The 16,049-nt window shown below is 45.6% G+C and overlaps 1 protein-coding gene across 1 annotated transcript in view; it reads right to left on the reverse strand.

Annotated features, from left to right (window-relative positions):
• The window catches only part of LOC142590571 (sodium-coupled monocarboxylate transporter 2-like), a 183,409-nt gene that overhangs the window by 65,702 nt on the left and 101,658 nt on the right, over window positions 1-16,049 (reverse strand). Inside the window, exon 6 of the mRNA XM_075702856.1 lies at window positions 8,466-8,606. Coding sequence (XP_075558971.1) covers window positions 8,466-8,606 — 141 coding nt within the window. The remainder of the gene's footprint in view (window positions 1-8,465; window positions 8,607-16,049) is intronic.

A 16,049-nucleotide genomic window follows, 5' to 3' on the forward strand; every position in this document is an offset into this window, starting at 1 on the left:
GAGCAGAATATTAACACCACTAAATGCACTGGCCTTTGAAGGTTCTTGATCTGAAATCTTCAATAACTTGTTCTGGTGTTCAAACTGTCGAGCTCAGTCTGCATTCTCAAAAGCTGGCTCTCAGCCATTATTTCTCTAAACACAAAATCAGCTTAAGTCTCAAGATAGGGTTGGGTTGACCTGTAGATAAAGCAGATAACGCATGGCAAATATCATGAACAGTCTTATATGTTAACCAGAGGGTTCATTCATGCAGCCATGAAATTGTGTGATGCAGACTCGATATATTGAAGCTGGTTTTGTGAAGTGTTTCATGCTTCCAAGGCTTCTTCTTCAGTTGTGAAAGCTGTCTCCACTAGCTAAATAAGCGATGAGAATAAAGAAAAGAACTTTAACATGCTAACAATACGTTGGCCATTTGCAAGTAACCATCAGTCTTTTTGGGCTCCTACGTTGCCTGGTGCAAATTTACTGTGTCACAGCACTTGCGTTACCCAGTACCAGCCACCTTAAAATTCAACGTGTTCAGAGTCCTTTCCCTCTGTTTTCACGCTTTGAAAACAGTTTACCATGTGTTCAATAGGAATCGAGAACGGGGACAGAAAACACTGTGCACCACTGATTTCTAATATGTTTTGCTGGATGCAATACACCGCAGCGGATGCAGGTGAAGCCAGTGGAAATGTGGTGTCATGCAGTCGCTTGTCCTGGAAGCAGGGCGTATGGTGGCCTAACTAGTGCGTGCGATCAGATAATATTGATGCCGTAAAAATTTTTCTTCGTGGTTTGTCAGATTTTAGGAGCTGTTGTCTCTGCATGTCTCTTAAGCGCTTTTATGACAATCTGAACCCGTATACGATTGTGTTTTCATACATCAAGTGTTTTCTCATTTAACAGTGTTTCCACTGCGCGCCACTTTTGTTAGTGACACTCTCGACACTGCAATGGAAAAATTCTGGACGCCTCGGAACACTGCTCTGGCCTGCTTGGGTAGTTCATGGCACATCAGGCAGGCATTTTAGAGAAAGAAATGCCACACACCCGTGCAGACAAAGTGCTGCTGCAAGTTGTCAAGCACCAACTTCCGGGACAAGGTTGGCTTCAGTCGAGGGCGCTCGATGTGCTGTCCATCCGCTGTAGTAGAGCTCAGTGGTGTGGACCCTTTTACACTGGCTTTCCTTTCTGGTCGGAACCTTGGCAACAGCTTCTACCATACTTTTTTGAACCTGCAACATGTGCAGAGAAAGTCACATTACTGTGCGCTGATTGTATGACTTTATTTTTCCACACATTCTATCAAATCAATAAAAAATAAGGTTCGCACATTTTTACTACTGTGTACAGACAGTCTAGTTGCTACACATGCAAGACGTTACCATCCCTCTGACAGAATGCAAAAATAGAAGCATACACTGGAAAGCTACACTAAAATTTAAATTTATGTGACACCGTATGAGCATACAGTATGCTTACTGTATGCTTTAGCCCTGTGTCAAGTAAAAGTTAATTGTCAATCGTTTATGGTGTATTTCTACTTATTCTGAGTCATCAAACTGTACAATCAATGTTCGAAGTTTACACATTGTTGGCTTTTGATTGCCTATGTGATCCGTTTCCTAATTACAGATGTAGTAATCCCACTGTAATAAGGAAAAAGAGTTAGAAAGAGCAATGCCGTGATAATCTTCCACATTTGCTGAGAGCAGGAGCAATGACCAATAGCATGTGGTTGAAGCTACGTAAATGTTCAGTTTTCACACAGCTTAATTGTTCAGCAAGTAATAAAGAGGTGCGCTGTGTGCCTCTGCATGACCAATAAAATCTGACTACTTGACAATGAACTAAGGCTGCTGCTTGGTACTGTTCGGCGGTTGGGCTTTGGTTTTCTGATATAGAGAACTGTTTACGTACCATTACCTTACTTTGCGATAAAATGGAACTTGGAGCACTGCTTATTTGCACATAAATAATGCGACTGCAAATATAACACAAGCATAGGAATATGGGTCTCTTAGAAAAAGTACATACACATTATGATTATAATATGATGTGATGTCACAATGAAACAGAAAGCAACGCATAGAAGTGGACGGCACTTCCACGCCACTAAGGTCATTGGACAGACAGTACTTCAGAAGTGCCCGCAACACAGTCAAAAAAGGCAAAGCTACATTTCCTTGCGTTCAACACAATGTGTTGGCGGGCTCGTTGGTGCGAATCCATAAATACTTTGTTAAGCGCAAAACAATGTACACAAGAAAGACGACAGCACAAGGTGCTAGTCTCAACTGACATCACTTTATTGCATCACTCCTTTATAGAAAGCAGAATCTAGAAGAACATGCGCAGTGAGCACCATGTGCAGGAACCACCAACAACCGATCAGAAGAGCGCACTCATGTGACGGAATCCAAAATCCATAATGAGCCCTGCCCAAGGTTAAAGAAGGCACACTAATGCACCGTAACCCCAATGACTGTATGAAGAAAGCTTCCGATAACTCTCGGGCGGTGGTATCACAGCACTTTTTCAATATCGTAGTATCACGAAACATAGCTTTGCACTTCCATATTTTGCAATGTTTAGCCAAATGGGAACCTGTGCCTGTTGGTATGGATCGCTTATGTTCACAATGTTTCGTGATACTACTATTTTGAAGAAGAGCTGTGATATCACCGCCAGAGAGTTATCGGAAGCTTTCTTCATGCAGTCATTGGGGTCACAGTGCATTAGTGTGCTTTCTTTAACCTTGTACAGTGCTCAATATGGTTTTTTTGGATGCTGACAGAGCGTCACGGCGTTCTGTCCTTTACGTGGGCGCGGCCAGCGGCTACAATGGCCTCCCGTTAGGAGGTCCTGGTAGCTCCTCAGGATTAAATAAAGTTCGTTGTCTGTCTGTCTGTCTGTCGCATGTGTGCTCTTGGTGGTGGTTCCTGCACATGGTGTTCACAGCGCATGTTCGTCAAGATTATGCTGTCTACAAAGGAGGGACACAATAAAGTGATGTCAGTTGAGACTAGCGCCTTGTCCTGTCGTCTTTCTTGTGTCTATTGCTTTGCGCTAAAAAAAGTAATTATGCATTTTTTGTGTGCGCTTGAAGAAAGCTCCACATACAGTAGCGATTCTAGTATTGCTGCCCAGTGGCTTAGCTCACCGCAGTTTGAAGTGCCACAAAACATAAGCAGAGAAAACTGAATAATAGTCTTGTTTCAAACAAGAATATAACGTGAAGTGCATTCTGAGGCCAGAAACTATCGAAAAAAATTTTATGGCGCACCACTATGCAGGGGTTTATAGCAAAGTCAAATACATTTAGTTCAAATATGACACTATTATGGTACACAATGGTGATAATCTATTATAATATAAAAGGTGCCGTAATGTTACAACAAAAGTTGACGTTAATTAATAATAGCTCTGTAATTATAGCAGGCAGGGGCACCACTTGGTTAAACAATAGTGATGTAATATCTATGTGTACAAGTATTACCCACGCAATTCTGCTATTGTCCAAATGGCAGAAACGAATCGCTAATACTTGTATACATAGATACTACATCACTATTGTTTAAACAAGTGGTTAAACTATGTCTACCTCTTACAAGATTAGAACTCAAGTATAAATTATATATAGTCACCCTAACAGTAACACCTCATTTGAACTTCACAGTAAGTAGAAGTCTGTTGATGCCAGCCTCCCCCGATGCTAAACCGTGCTGCATGCTTTACAGAGAAATTATAGTCGTATCACTTAACTCTCAAGCTATTCAGGACTGAAGCATTGTAGAAGACATCTACAAATGTCCCATTTCATGTATAACAGCCTGAATTGCTTGCACATCTTACCAAGTGCAAATTAAGATTACTTCTCCTTGCTTAGCATTTTTGCCTGCTAGACCACAATCCAATGACATCAATATTTAACATATTAACTCAAAGAACCAAATTTGGCTAATAGATTAACACCTGCGCATACTGCCACAGCTGCACTCTGTCATATGCGTTGCAATAATAAAGGAGTGCTTGTCCACCAGCCCTCCAATGTCACTAACAGTGATCACCTACACAGCTAAGTAGGTGGTCATGATTCAGGTAGCAAATAGCTAAGAGAAAAAAAGATCCACTCACTTTGACAGCTACAATACTGCGATAACTTGAGAGAGCAGGCCTCTTCTCAGCTCCAGCCGAGCAGCAACTTGCGCTTCAGTAAAAGGAAAGGATTAATTAGTAATGATAAGTTACCTTGTTTTTGCTGAGTATCAATACAATCTGACTTTCACGCATATACACTCTCCGCTTTAGTAATACAGCTGAATTATTCGTAAAATAGAGTCTATGATGATACCATTCGCTTCTCTTGCATGTCCAATTTTTTTTGCACTGATACACCGTTTACCGCTTGCTGCACTAGGGAAACACAGATGCAGCAAGGAAACACAACAGAGCAGTCAGAGCAAAGAACTTTTTTTTTGGTCACTACAATTAAACTGTGCAGCCAAGCAAGAAAGTAATGATCACAGGTAGTGAGCCACTGCTATTGCCTCGAACATTTATTTCCGTATTCTAACAGAAGTTCTTGTGTCGCATACAGTATGCTCTCAAGTCAATACAAGCGTCAATACAAGTGCGCAAGTGAACGCAGTTTTATTCTACGGTTTTCACGCGAGTGAACAAGAGGAAATTGCGATCGAGCCGATCGCGCTACGACTGGAATCGATCTGAAAAGGTAGGGCGATCCTTTCGTCTATTCATGCGTCATTTTTGCCCTAAGACGTTGCATAGTGGTCTTTTGAAATAATATTTCTGTTCGCGACACCACCTTACCACACGTCATTTTACCACCTACGTAATGCAAACCAAATAAGATTAAAATAGGCTTACCTCATGAGCAAGTTACGAGCACACGTCGACTGTTGAACACCCGTTGAGAGCAAGCAGGCTATCCGTTTCCAAGCGCACACATGCACCCAAGCACAGGACAACTTCTTCGATGCCGCAGCGTGCAAAGTTTTGTACACGAAGTGAAAGACATCCAGGGCAAATATCCCCGCGCGATGACAGCAAATGACGAGCGCACAAGCGCACACCACACGGCGACAAATTAGGAACTTTGCCAATTCGAACGCGCCGAGACCCAAGCAGCGTAACCATCCATCATTTCTGTTCTTCGTTACCGATGCGTCAACCTCTCTTCCTTGGGGTCTTGCTCCACTCTTGAGCACAAATCAAGAGATATTTACTGGAAATTAAGAACTTTTAAACCACGACACGATAAATGCCGACTCAGTACACATGTGCAGGTTCGTCCACCACTCCTAAAGAAAGCGCAGCGCGCGCTGCCCCCTGGTGCCGCACTCTCTGAGCGCGGAGAGCAGAACAGAATCGGTTTCGCTTCCGCATTTGTGCTCTAGTTACTGGAACTGCAAAAAATTGCTTGACAAATTTTTTAATTCTAAAGGAGGAGAATGCTTTCTCTCCCACAAGTAAGTGCATTTTATACAAAGGGAGAGCGAATGCAAGAAGCAGAAAGGCAGGGAGGGCAACCAAACCGTTCGCTACTGGGTATAGCAAACCCCTGTGCTCCAATGAAGTGCAAAGCAGTGCATTGCGATGCGTCAATATGCTCTAGTATAGTGATAATTTGGGCTGGTTGGCGCATGTAATGAACAGGTAAATAATGAGTTGTGTCAACATTTACCCATGTATAAAGTACGTGAAACTAATGGTTTTGCATTCTGGGTCAAAAAGAAATGAAGCTTGAATCGTTACATCTCGGCAGTGGGCATTCTTTCTTTCCGTCTTCTTTTTTCTTCTTTTTTACAGTACACACAGTACTAGCACGGTAATAGGTCCTTCATCTTCAGTCACCTTCCAGTAATTTGCTCACATGTCGGTGCATGTTAGCGTTCTTTATTCTGGCATACAAGAACGAGCGCACTTACTGGTCTTGTTTAAAGATAAAGCGCCAAATGTTTGCGATTACATCTTACCGCAAGAATTAACACGTCAACAGTGAAGATTACGCGTAATCGATTTGTCTCAATGAATGGACAGTTATTGACAGAGGCGAGATTTTGTAAATATTATGGGAATGAGTTAAACCAACTTTCACACTTGGGTTAATTGCTTGCCGAATTCGAAAATTTCATCCGACCGTGTACTTGGATCTACAGGCCGCCAGTCACCTTCGAGACCATTTGTTGCCAAATGTAAACACAGTTACGATCATTATACCACTCCCTGCGTTTCGGTACTGATATATAGTGCGCACAATTTTTGGCGTAGAGCACCAATATCTTTCCCAGTGCACCAGCACCTGAGTGCAGCAAGTTTGTTTAAGTATGCACGTATGCCCTCTTCGTTCACCTAAACATGTATGCTATATTATTCACCACAAAGCGCTTAATTTGAGTACATTGCAAGAACACGCATATATTTGCGCATACGATCAGCGTTACAAGGCCCATGTGCGCGGCAAACTGCGACCGGCATAGCAGATGCGTATATATATATATATATATATATATATATATATATATATATATATATATTGCAGCTTTTGATAAAAGGCTAGCTCTCACATTTTGTACGTATTTTCATCATTCGTAGAGCAGGTGTGTTCAATAAGATATTGTTAGGTGAAACTTTGTGAGTACGAGCTCTCATTCAGACAGGTTAAATTTTCTCAGAATAATAAGGATGTTCGCATAACAAAAATGGGGATTCTATCTGTTTCGTGCAAAACAGTGTATAACCGCTATATGATTACAGTGAAATGTCCGTAAAGCATAAAACGGAGAGCACTTTCATACATTAACGGCAGATTTTGCCGTATTTTCGATATATGACATACTTTCTGTATTTTTACCTGCAATTATCCGTATAATGACGGAATTCCTCCGTGTAATGACGGAAATTTTTTACAGTGTATCAGGCACGGGCACTACACTTCTATATTTAAGACCCAATAGAGTGCAATGAGAAGCATAAAAATTTAGGTCATTGCGTGCATACAGAAACAAAGCTCATCAGACATAAGGCAGAAGTTTGCCGCTCAGCATTAATGCTACTACCTTACAAAGCAGCGCACGTGCAATACAGTTATGCATAGAAAGAGCTCAAAGCACTTTGAGTTTACAAATCACACCGCACCGCTAATGTATAAGCACGCGCTATCGTTGGCTATCAATTGTGGTCTCTCGCCAATAACTCGAAACAGCGCGTTCCAACACTTACCCGAGTCAGCCCGGGCGGCGCAGATAGACATGATTATGGTCGTAAGATTTCAACACCCCTATCGTAAAAATGCTTCGTAGGTCGCCATCTGCGACGACTGCTTAGGTTTCGTTCATTGAATTACGCTAACTATTGACGGAAGTACCGAAATTCCCACCTATGCCACCCTTACATATGCGCATTTTTTCATCTACAGCGCTCATATTTGCAGCGGCGGGAGCGGCAAACTCGCTGAACTTGCGAAGACTAAGCTTTCGGGCACACATTTATTTGTAAGATTGCTGTTACGCCAAAATTTGTTCGTAAGTTCTCGTAGTGAATTCCGCCCCTTGTTTTTTACGGTATTACGTGGTGAAACTACCGAAATCATCTATATGTCCTCAGCGCATGAAATCTACGCCTCCATACGTACAAATACTTTAATAAAGCGGAACGTCCTTTGCGTTCTTTCGCGGAGTTTGGCACGTTTACTCGCTCTTCCTTCTTTCAAGTAAGTCAGGCCAGTGAAGAAGACTGTGAAATCGTTAACTGGGCTTGCCCCGGAGTTATCAGGGTGAGCTGTTGTACGACCCCGGAGATAGCGTAGTCTGCTGTCGCGTGCATCACCCTGCTTGCTGGTTGAGGGTTCGAGTTCTTTTAGAACTTAGATTAAGATTTAGGCTCCCCAGCAAGGTATGCAGCTAAGACCTTGCTGAGGAAAAAAAAACAATCCTTGGGGATATCTGAAACAGCCGCCAGAAAAGGCCAGCTCTAGGTCATTCCATGTTGCTCTTGCTCGAAACTTGAGAGACTTAAAGCCGTAGCTATCATTTCTTACGCCGAATATAAAGGCGATTAGAACATTTTTAGCAGCGTTTACTGTCTCTAATCTCCCGTCTACATAAACGCGTTTCACATATCGTTCGCGTGAGGAAGTCATCCTGCAGAATCAGTTTCCAAAGGTTGGTTTCTGCATATGTGTTAACATCTTGACCATGTGATCCATGCTAGAGCAGTAGAATGGTAAATCGGGCTGTGTTTATATTTAGTAAAATAAAATATACTCCACCAATAAAAACCAACGATTTGCGGTTAGCACTAACAATATTGGATTCACATGAAGAAATAATAGATGAACGCAACCATGTCAACTGCAATTAAGAGATAGAAGGAGCTGAAGCCGAAAGTTCAGCTCACAAAACTGAAAAGAAAAGGAAACGCCTCGTCATTGCAACACAAGAATTGCATACCTTCGAGCTTTCTTCACTGAAGGAGATGCCATTATCCGCTGTACAACCATTTGGTCAAGACATAGTCGATATATTGCCAGTGCTGTTGTTCCCACTATACAGGACCATACGTTTTCGTCGATGGTCAAGTTGAAACTGAAACTACATAAAGAAGTGACGTCGGCATTTTCTTATCTAGTGTATACGGCAGTAGTCTCATGTTGCGAATTGGGTTTCAGTGAGCAGACTGCACAGATATGAAAGACTCCTCTTAATACCAATGTACCTGGCAACGCAAAGACGCATAAAAAATAGTGTCGATGGCATTACCTAGAATAAAGGCACATTTTGGTCATATATGCTCCATTTATTTTCTGTGTATAGTGATTTATGTAGGAAAACCAGGAAAATGTGAAAGGTGTAGCTGTACTGCACTAGTAAAGCTGCGCTGTGCATTGGTAACGAAATGGGCTCATCGTGTCTACAACATGTAAAACTTCTATTCGGGAAGCGACAAAATATGAACAAAATTATCTCTTTTCTTGTTTTGTAGAAATAGGTTGTTGATAGCGCCTCCAAATTAACAGTGGATGCATTAAGTGCCGACAATTCGGTACCAAGTCAACTCCATAAGGAATTAACGATGTCTTGTGGCGGGGTGCAGCTTTTGAAAGTCCTTGATAATAGAGAAAGAGAGAGATAGAGATTATGGGGGTTTTGCGTGCCAAAACCACCTTCTGATTATGAGGCACGCTGTAGTGGGGGACTCCGGAAATTTGGACCGCCTGCGGTTCTTTAACGTGCGCGTAAATCTATGTACACGGGTGTTTTAGCATTTCGCTCTCTTTGAAATGCGGCCGCCCTGGCCGGGATCCTTGATAACGGGAGTTTATTAAGGATGGTAACGTATGTTATTGGGTGACTGACTTTTTTCTTTCTTGAAAGTGACAACCTAGAGGCTAACACAAACCCCCAGAAAAAGCTGTTATTAGAGTCAAGCTACATAAAGAAAACGCCAAGCAATATAAGCTCTTCGAAGGGCAACCTCAGTGTCATGTATGTCCATGGCCTGCGTATTCCTACGAATAAGAAGAGAAAAGAACACCGTCGCACAACAGTACCTCCCTTTGTCAAGAGCCAACACCACCCACCTCTCTTGAGGTTGTGGCTAACGTTAAGACTGGGCAAACAGAGAGGCGTCCACGCCAGTCATTCCCGTCAGTAAAGGATACAAGGAAACATAGCAAGGTGGCTATCTGGGCTAGTTAGCGATTCATACAAATGCGAAACAGCGCGAAAAACACGAGGACTAATATTAACCAGACGTACCAAGCCCTGTCGCAAGACGCACAAACACTCGCTACCGTTCAGGTTACTTCTCTCAGAAAAGGGATCCTGGCAAATAATTTGGGACGGTTCTTGAAGGTAAGTTCCAACCTCCCCCCCCCCCCTTCACCGTAGCGGACCTATCCATGATTGAAAATTCAGGACAGGTCGTAGAATGTTTGATGCAGTAATCACGTTGCTGCATCAAAGCTTCCACGGTTGACATAAATTACCTGCATTATTCAAGATATATAATGAAGGACACTGAAGAAGGTATTGATAATTCAGGAGTTTTGCAATTCAGAAAAATGGCTGGCATGAGCGCTCGTGGGTTGCTACACCTCTTCGTACCTCACGTCCACTTTCGTGGAATGGAATGAGCGTATCTATATTCAGAAAGAGGGGGTTTAAATTGTGTCTACCATAACGCGATGTGTGGTGACTTGTGTTGGCACATGAGGGGCCGAAAAAAGGACGACTACATTCGGTACAGATATCAGAACAGTGTTATCATCGACTCACACGTGCTAGCTAGATGAGACTCGTGCGCAGAAGCCACGCATTCTATTCACATCCGCTCATAGTAAATTAGTAATGAAGGCAACTGTGCAGCCATATTTCTCAAGTGCTTTGGACAAGTCCTGCCACCACGCCTGAGGGGGGGTGGGAGCAGTTTCTTAGAGCCGGCGAAACGTCTAGAAAGAGCAGGTTACCCAGGATCTTTCTTTCTCTCAGTAGCTGAGGCAGTGCATCGGAAAAAAAACAGCAAGGAAGCGTTGGTGATGGAGGGGTACAAAGGTCAGCCGAGAAGGTCAACAAAATCACCGCCATACCGTGCATACACTGCATGCCCCATCTGTCAAGCAAATAGGACAACACTTTGACGTTAAACTTGTTTCCAGTGCTCCGAATACGCTGTCTCATTTGGCAAGCAGGAACTAAAAAAATTGGCTGAAGGCTTAGCTTGGTTAAGCCTGGAAGATTGCGAAAGCGATACCCTTGGCTGCGCCTTGGTTCGGCTAATGGTGTGGACATGGTTGCCCTTTGATAAACTTATGGCTATACATTGTTTTGCTTGCTTTCTGCTATTGATATCCTTGGTGCACTTGCTTTCTTCTGTTGAAGTTGTAGCGTTCCATACTATCCATACATGCAGCATCGTCACCATTTGAAGCATCCATGATAGTCTCTTCGGCATTAAGAGCGTCTATGAAACTTGTCTCCGAACTACTGGTTGTCTCCATAGTTTCGCTACCGTTAACACCGCTCACTAAACTTGGCCCTGAACTTGTAGATGCACCCGCATAAAGCGATGTTGATCGGCGTGCTCGCCACGCTGCTGCATACGCACGTTGTTTAGCTCGCCCTTCTTCTCGTTCTTCTTCTGTTTCTTCAGCACGGCGCCGTCGCTTGGCCGCAGCAGGTAGTTCCAGCCTCGCCTTGTACACATCATCCGGCATAGCGCAAGGCACCGCTCCGACCACTGCGAGGAGCCGAGCTGTAGCCCCATTTACCCTCCTAGCGTGACGTCACACCAGCGAGCGCCCTCTCTCGGTAGCACCGCAGCAGCGGTGCGCAAGGCTTCGCCTCCACCATCGATGCCGCGAGCTGGGGCCCCGTCTCTCGGTCTGGCGTGACGTCACACCAGCGAGCGCCCTCTCTCGGTAGCGCCGCAGCAGCGGCGCGCAAGGCTTCGCCTCCGCCATCGATGCCGCGAGCTGGGGCCCCGTCTTTCGGTCTGGCGTGACGTCACACGGTCACGTGATGCACAGCTGCGTAAGGAGGCGCCACGACCACCGATGGGCGGAAAGTGAGAACAGTATTGCTTTCGCAATAAAAAAATGCTGTGTCTCTCGTAATCGATCATGTGTCAGGATGAAATGGCTACCGGCAAAGCAGATTGGTTAGAATAATTACGACAATTACTGAGAACCATCTCACAACTATCTCAACCATTCGCGGCGCGATGGATGATGCCAACCCAGTTACGCAGCCTGGCGCCTTCTCTCAAAGGAGGCGGCGCAAAACCAGCGCAGCAGAACTCACGGGTGGCTGGTGTTGAAAAGAGCACAGGCAACCCTGTCTGCCTCAGCAACAAACGATGACAATCAAGTGTTTGGTGCACTGTATCTGGCTGTTGAACGTTGCCCGATTGGAAATGACAAATAAAACTTCAGCGTACCAAAAGTTACAGCTTGAGTGGCAATTGAACAAACAATTGAAAGTCTTTGGAAGCAAGATTTTTTTCTAATTTGTTTGTGCAGTAACTAGCATATTCAATGCTGTCCTGCACTTAATTTAGCGCTACTCCATATCCCTTAGTACGTACAGGCGCCGACAAAAGTGGTGACGTACGCGTGTGACGTACGCCACTTGTGGTGGTGGTGGTATACCGCTTGTGGTGATTTTACCCCCCGGAGAAGAAGAAGGAGAACGGAACAAGTGTTTCTATCAACGCCCCTGCGTGTTCCACGTCGGGGACGTCCACCTCTCACGCCATGGCGCCTACAGCATCATGGATTCCCTCGAAGGCCCACGTCTTCGATGTTGTTGTCGCTACGGGGAATGGTCCCGAGACCGTCGTCTACGCGACGGCCTCAATAGTTGGCCTCTCTGAGGTCTACTGCGTTCAGCACATAGGAGGCCTCAACTCCCAAGTCACCGTCAAGAGCATGGCTTCCACGACTTTAATCATCGATGCTGGCTGCCTCGTCATCGGTGGCGAGCGTTGTCCTGTCGTTCCCGTCGGCCCGCAGGTAACCAAGGTAATCTTCCTCTTTTTGCCATCCTTCGTTCCGAACGAAGTCCTTGTCCAGGCACTATCACCATACGGCAAGGTTCTGTCTGTCAACGCTGGTCTTATGAGCGGACGACGTGGCGTGCTCACGGGCACACGCTTCGTGCGCATGGAAATGAGTACCACAACCCCGGTCACCAATTATCTGCGAGTCTCTGGTCATCGTGTGACGTTTGACTGCCGCGGCTTGCAACGCGTGTGTCGTCGGTGCGGCTTCAGCGACCACTGCCGTTCACAGTGCACCGCAGCGTTCTGTGGCCGTTGTGGTGTCCATGGCCACGAAAGCGACGGATGTGACCGTCCTTGTCGCGTTTGCCGGCATAGTCACCCTACGGTCGCGTGCCCTGCGCGGCGTTCATCCTGAAACGCTGCTACTGGAGCCTTTCCCCCCTTACCACCGGCATCAACTGTGGTTGCGACTGCGCGTGACGCCATAACAAAAGAAATTGCACTGACACCGCATGATCCAGCGTCAACAAATAAAAAAGAAGAGGCATGCAGCTCGGGAAGTCACAACGCGCCGTGTTCGCCGGCCTCCTCTACCGGAAAAGAAGACCGTGACGTGGCGGATCGCAACACACCGTGTTCGCTGGCCTTCCAAGAAGCGAAGGACACGCATGCTGTGGCCGAAAGCGCCTCCACTTCGACTGCTACCATCACTCCTCTTATTGCAGCAAAGCTTTAAACGCAGATAAAACACCTAACCCTGCGATCACTACAGTCGATATACCCACGAAATCTGCTGTGGCTTCATCCGCCTCAATTGCATCTCCTACAATGGCGCAACGATTACATCTGAATGAGCCCCCAGCTGCCGAAGTTGTCGGCGATGATGAAATCAATCCCGCCGCCCTACCGCTACCGACATTATCCTCATCAGAAAATACCTTCAGCCTCGGAGTTGATAGCAGCGTTGGACTCTCGCCAGGCCTGGATGAACTCGACATAGAAATGGCGGCCCCACAAGACGTAAAGCGCGCTCATGCGTCTGCCTCTGGTTCGAACGGCGGCCCGGATCGCCGCGCCTTGTTACAGCGGCCCAAAAAACCTCGGCCTTCTTCGAGATGATCGAAGAAGTGACGCGTGCCCCGGGTCGGCTTGTGACTTAACCCCTGGACTTGTTCCCGGGGCGCCGACTTGAACAGCACGACCAGGTCAGTTAGGTGATACATTGAATTAAATATGGCTGACACCCTGAAGATTATTTCATTAAATGCACAAGGGTTCCGAAGTCCCTTAAAACAAGCCGAAATTATCAGCGTGGCCCGCGCAAAAAATTGTGACATACTATGTTTACAAGAAACACATTTTTTCACCATTGGACATGTCCTTGCTTTCAAACGCACTTTTAACCTAAACTGTTTCTTCTCATTCGCGACATCACGATCTAGGGGAGTTGGTATTATTATTTTCAACACAGCTCTCTGGCAAGATCATCATGTCTTTCATGATGGGACTGGGTGAATATTGGCATTGGATTGTGTACTATCTTCATTTAGGTTGCAGATTTTGCGCATGTAAGGACCTGCGCAGGCCATTAAGATTTTTTTCGTGACCTGGACGTGTATTTCCTTGACGGTCGTCACATGGTGCTTGTGGGGGATTTTAACTGCGTCTTAGACATGCAAGCAGATGTGCAAGGCCGGGGCTGGGGTCGCCCTGATAGGAACGCACGGGAGTTGCGTCGCCTCGTCCAGCATTTTTCGTTGCTGGATACATATCGACTTTTTCATGGTTCTTTATTTGCCTGGACCTGGGGACGTGGTGCGTCGTCAAGCAGGTTAGACCATGCCTATGGTATGGTATGAATAACTATATTTAGGCCTATGTAACAAGCACTTTAGCTCAGTATGTCACCCGGTCTGATATGATAACGTTACCTTCATCTCCTGTTCATATTTCCGATCACAAACAAGTTATACGTGAAATTCGCTTCCCTGCTTCCTCATCAGTAAAACCGAAGCGTCTAGACATCCGCGTTCTACATGACGCGCGCTCGCGCTCTTGTTTGTCAAGAGTCGTGGGCGCCTCTGTTTCTAGATCTGACCGAGAGCCATGGGATGCCCTCAAGGTGCAGTGGCGCCTGCACTGTTCAGTTGAAGGACGTGCACTGAGACGACGTATGTCAGAAAAACTGCCAGATACTGCCACGAAGCTCCGCATCGCCCTTCGGGTCAATCAACTGACTCCGTTGATGCGGTCATAGCAGCGTAAGCTACGGAGGCGTTTGCAACGCCTCATCGCGGCGTCCTCTTTGTCAGCTGCTGCTTGGCGATGCAGACGTAATCCGTGGACACACCCCGAAGTTCTGCACTTTTCAAGAAACTCGCTTATTAGACAGCCGAATGCATTCGGTTCTGCGGCCCCAACAGCACTTCCTGTTACACTACCCCCCACGCATGATTATTCGCTCTTTGTAGCGCATTTTTAAAACATGGCGCGTACGACCATGAAAGTAGATCCTGGCTCTCGATGATTTCATACATTGCTTAGTGGGCAGCCTCAGGTTCCACCTGAGGTAGCTGACCGTCTTTGTGCACGACCATCAGCCGAGGAAGTGAAGGCAGCATTATCTTCCATGAAGCGTGGCTCGGCCATAAGGCCGGATGGGTTACCGGTTTAGTTTTATCTAACGTTCTGGGAAGATATTGGTACCACTTTCGTAACTGTTATCAGCCACTGCTTTGAGAACTTTGATTTCCCGTTTAGTTTTCGCGACGGTCGTATTGTGCTGATATCTAAGCACGATCCGTCATCAATTCGTCCAGAGGAATGGAGGCCAATCACGCTTCGCAACGATGAATACAAAACCTTCACAGCTGTTCCCACCCGGCGCTTGAGAAGCCTGATGCCTTCCCTAATAGGACACCATCAGGCATGCTCAGTCCCTGGCAGAGAGATACACAGTCTTTTGTTCGTAACGCGTGACATATTGACATACACGCTGACCAGGTCGGCACGTGGTCTCTTAGTTTCACTACATCAAGAAAAGGCATTCGATCGCCTTGAACTTAACTACATTTTTAATGTACTGACCTCGTTCGGCTTTTCGTCCAATTTTGTTGAACTTATTACGAATACATATTCAAATATCCAAAGTACATTGTTCCTTGATGGTCGAGAAAATGCACCGTTTCCCGTTACTCGTGGCGTTTGTCAAGGGTGCTCTCTATCCCCAGTACTCGTTGTGCTCAGCCCTGAACCATTTCTGCGCTCAAAAGTGAGAGACCCTTACGTATGCGCTCTCGCACTGCCTGGTAGCGATGTTGTGAAGCTGACAGCCTTCGCCGATAACATCACATTATATCTCAGGAATGAAGATAGCTTAACCCGTAGCCTTCAAATTTTCACTGAGCACGGTAATATTTCAGGTGCTGCGCTAAATTTTTTAAAATGTCGTTATTTGTTCACTGGTTCACCACAGACACGCCTAAGTCCCCTTTTCCGTCTTCAAAAGAGCAATTCTCTTCGCATTTTAGGCC

This window comes from Dermacentor variabilis, chromosome 8, assembly GCF_050947875.1.
Source record: "Dermacentor variabilis isolate Ectoservices chromosome 8, ASM5094787v1, whole genome shotgun sequence".
NCBI lineage: Eukaryota > Metazoa > Arthropoda > Arachnida > Ixodida > Ixodidae > Dermacentor > Dermacentor variabilis.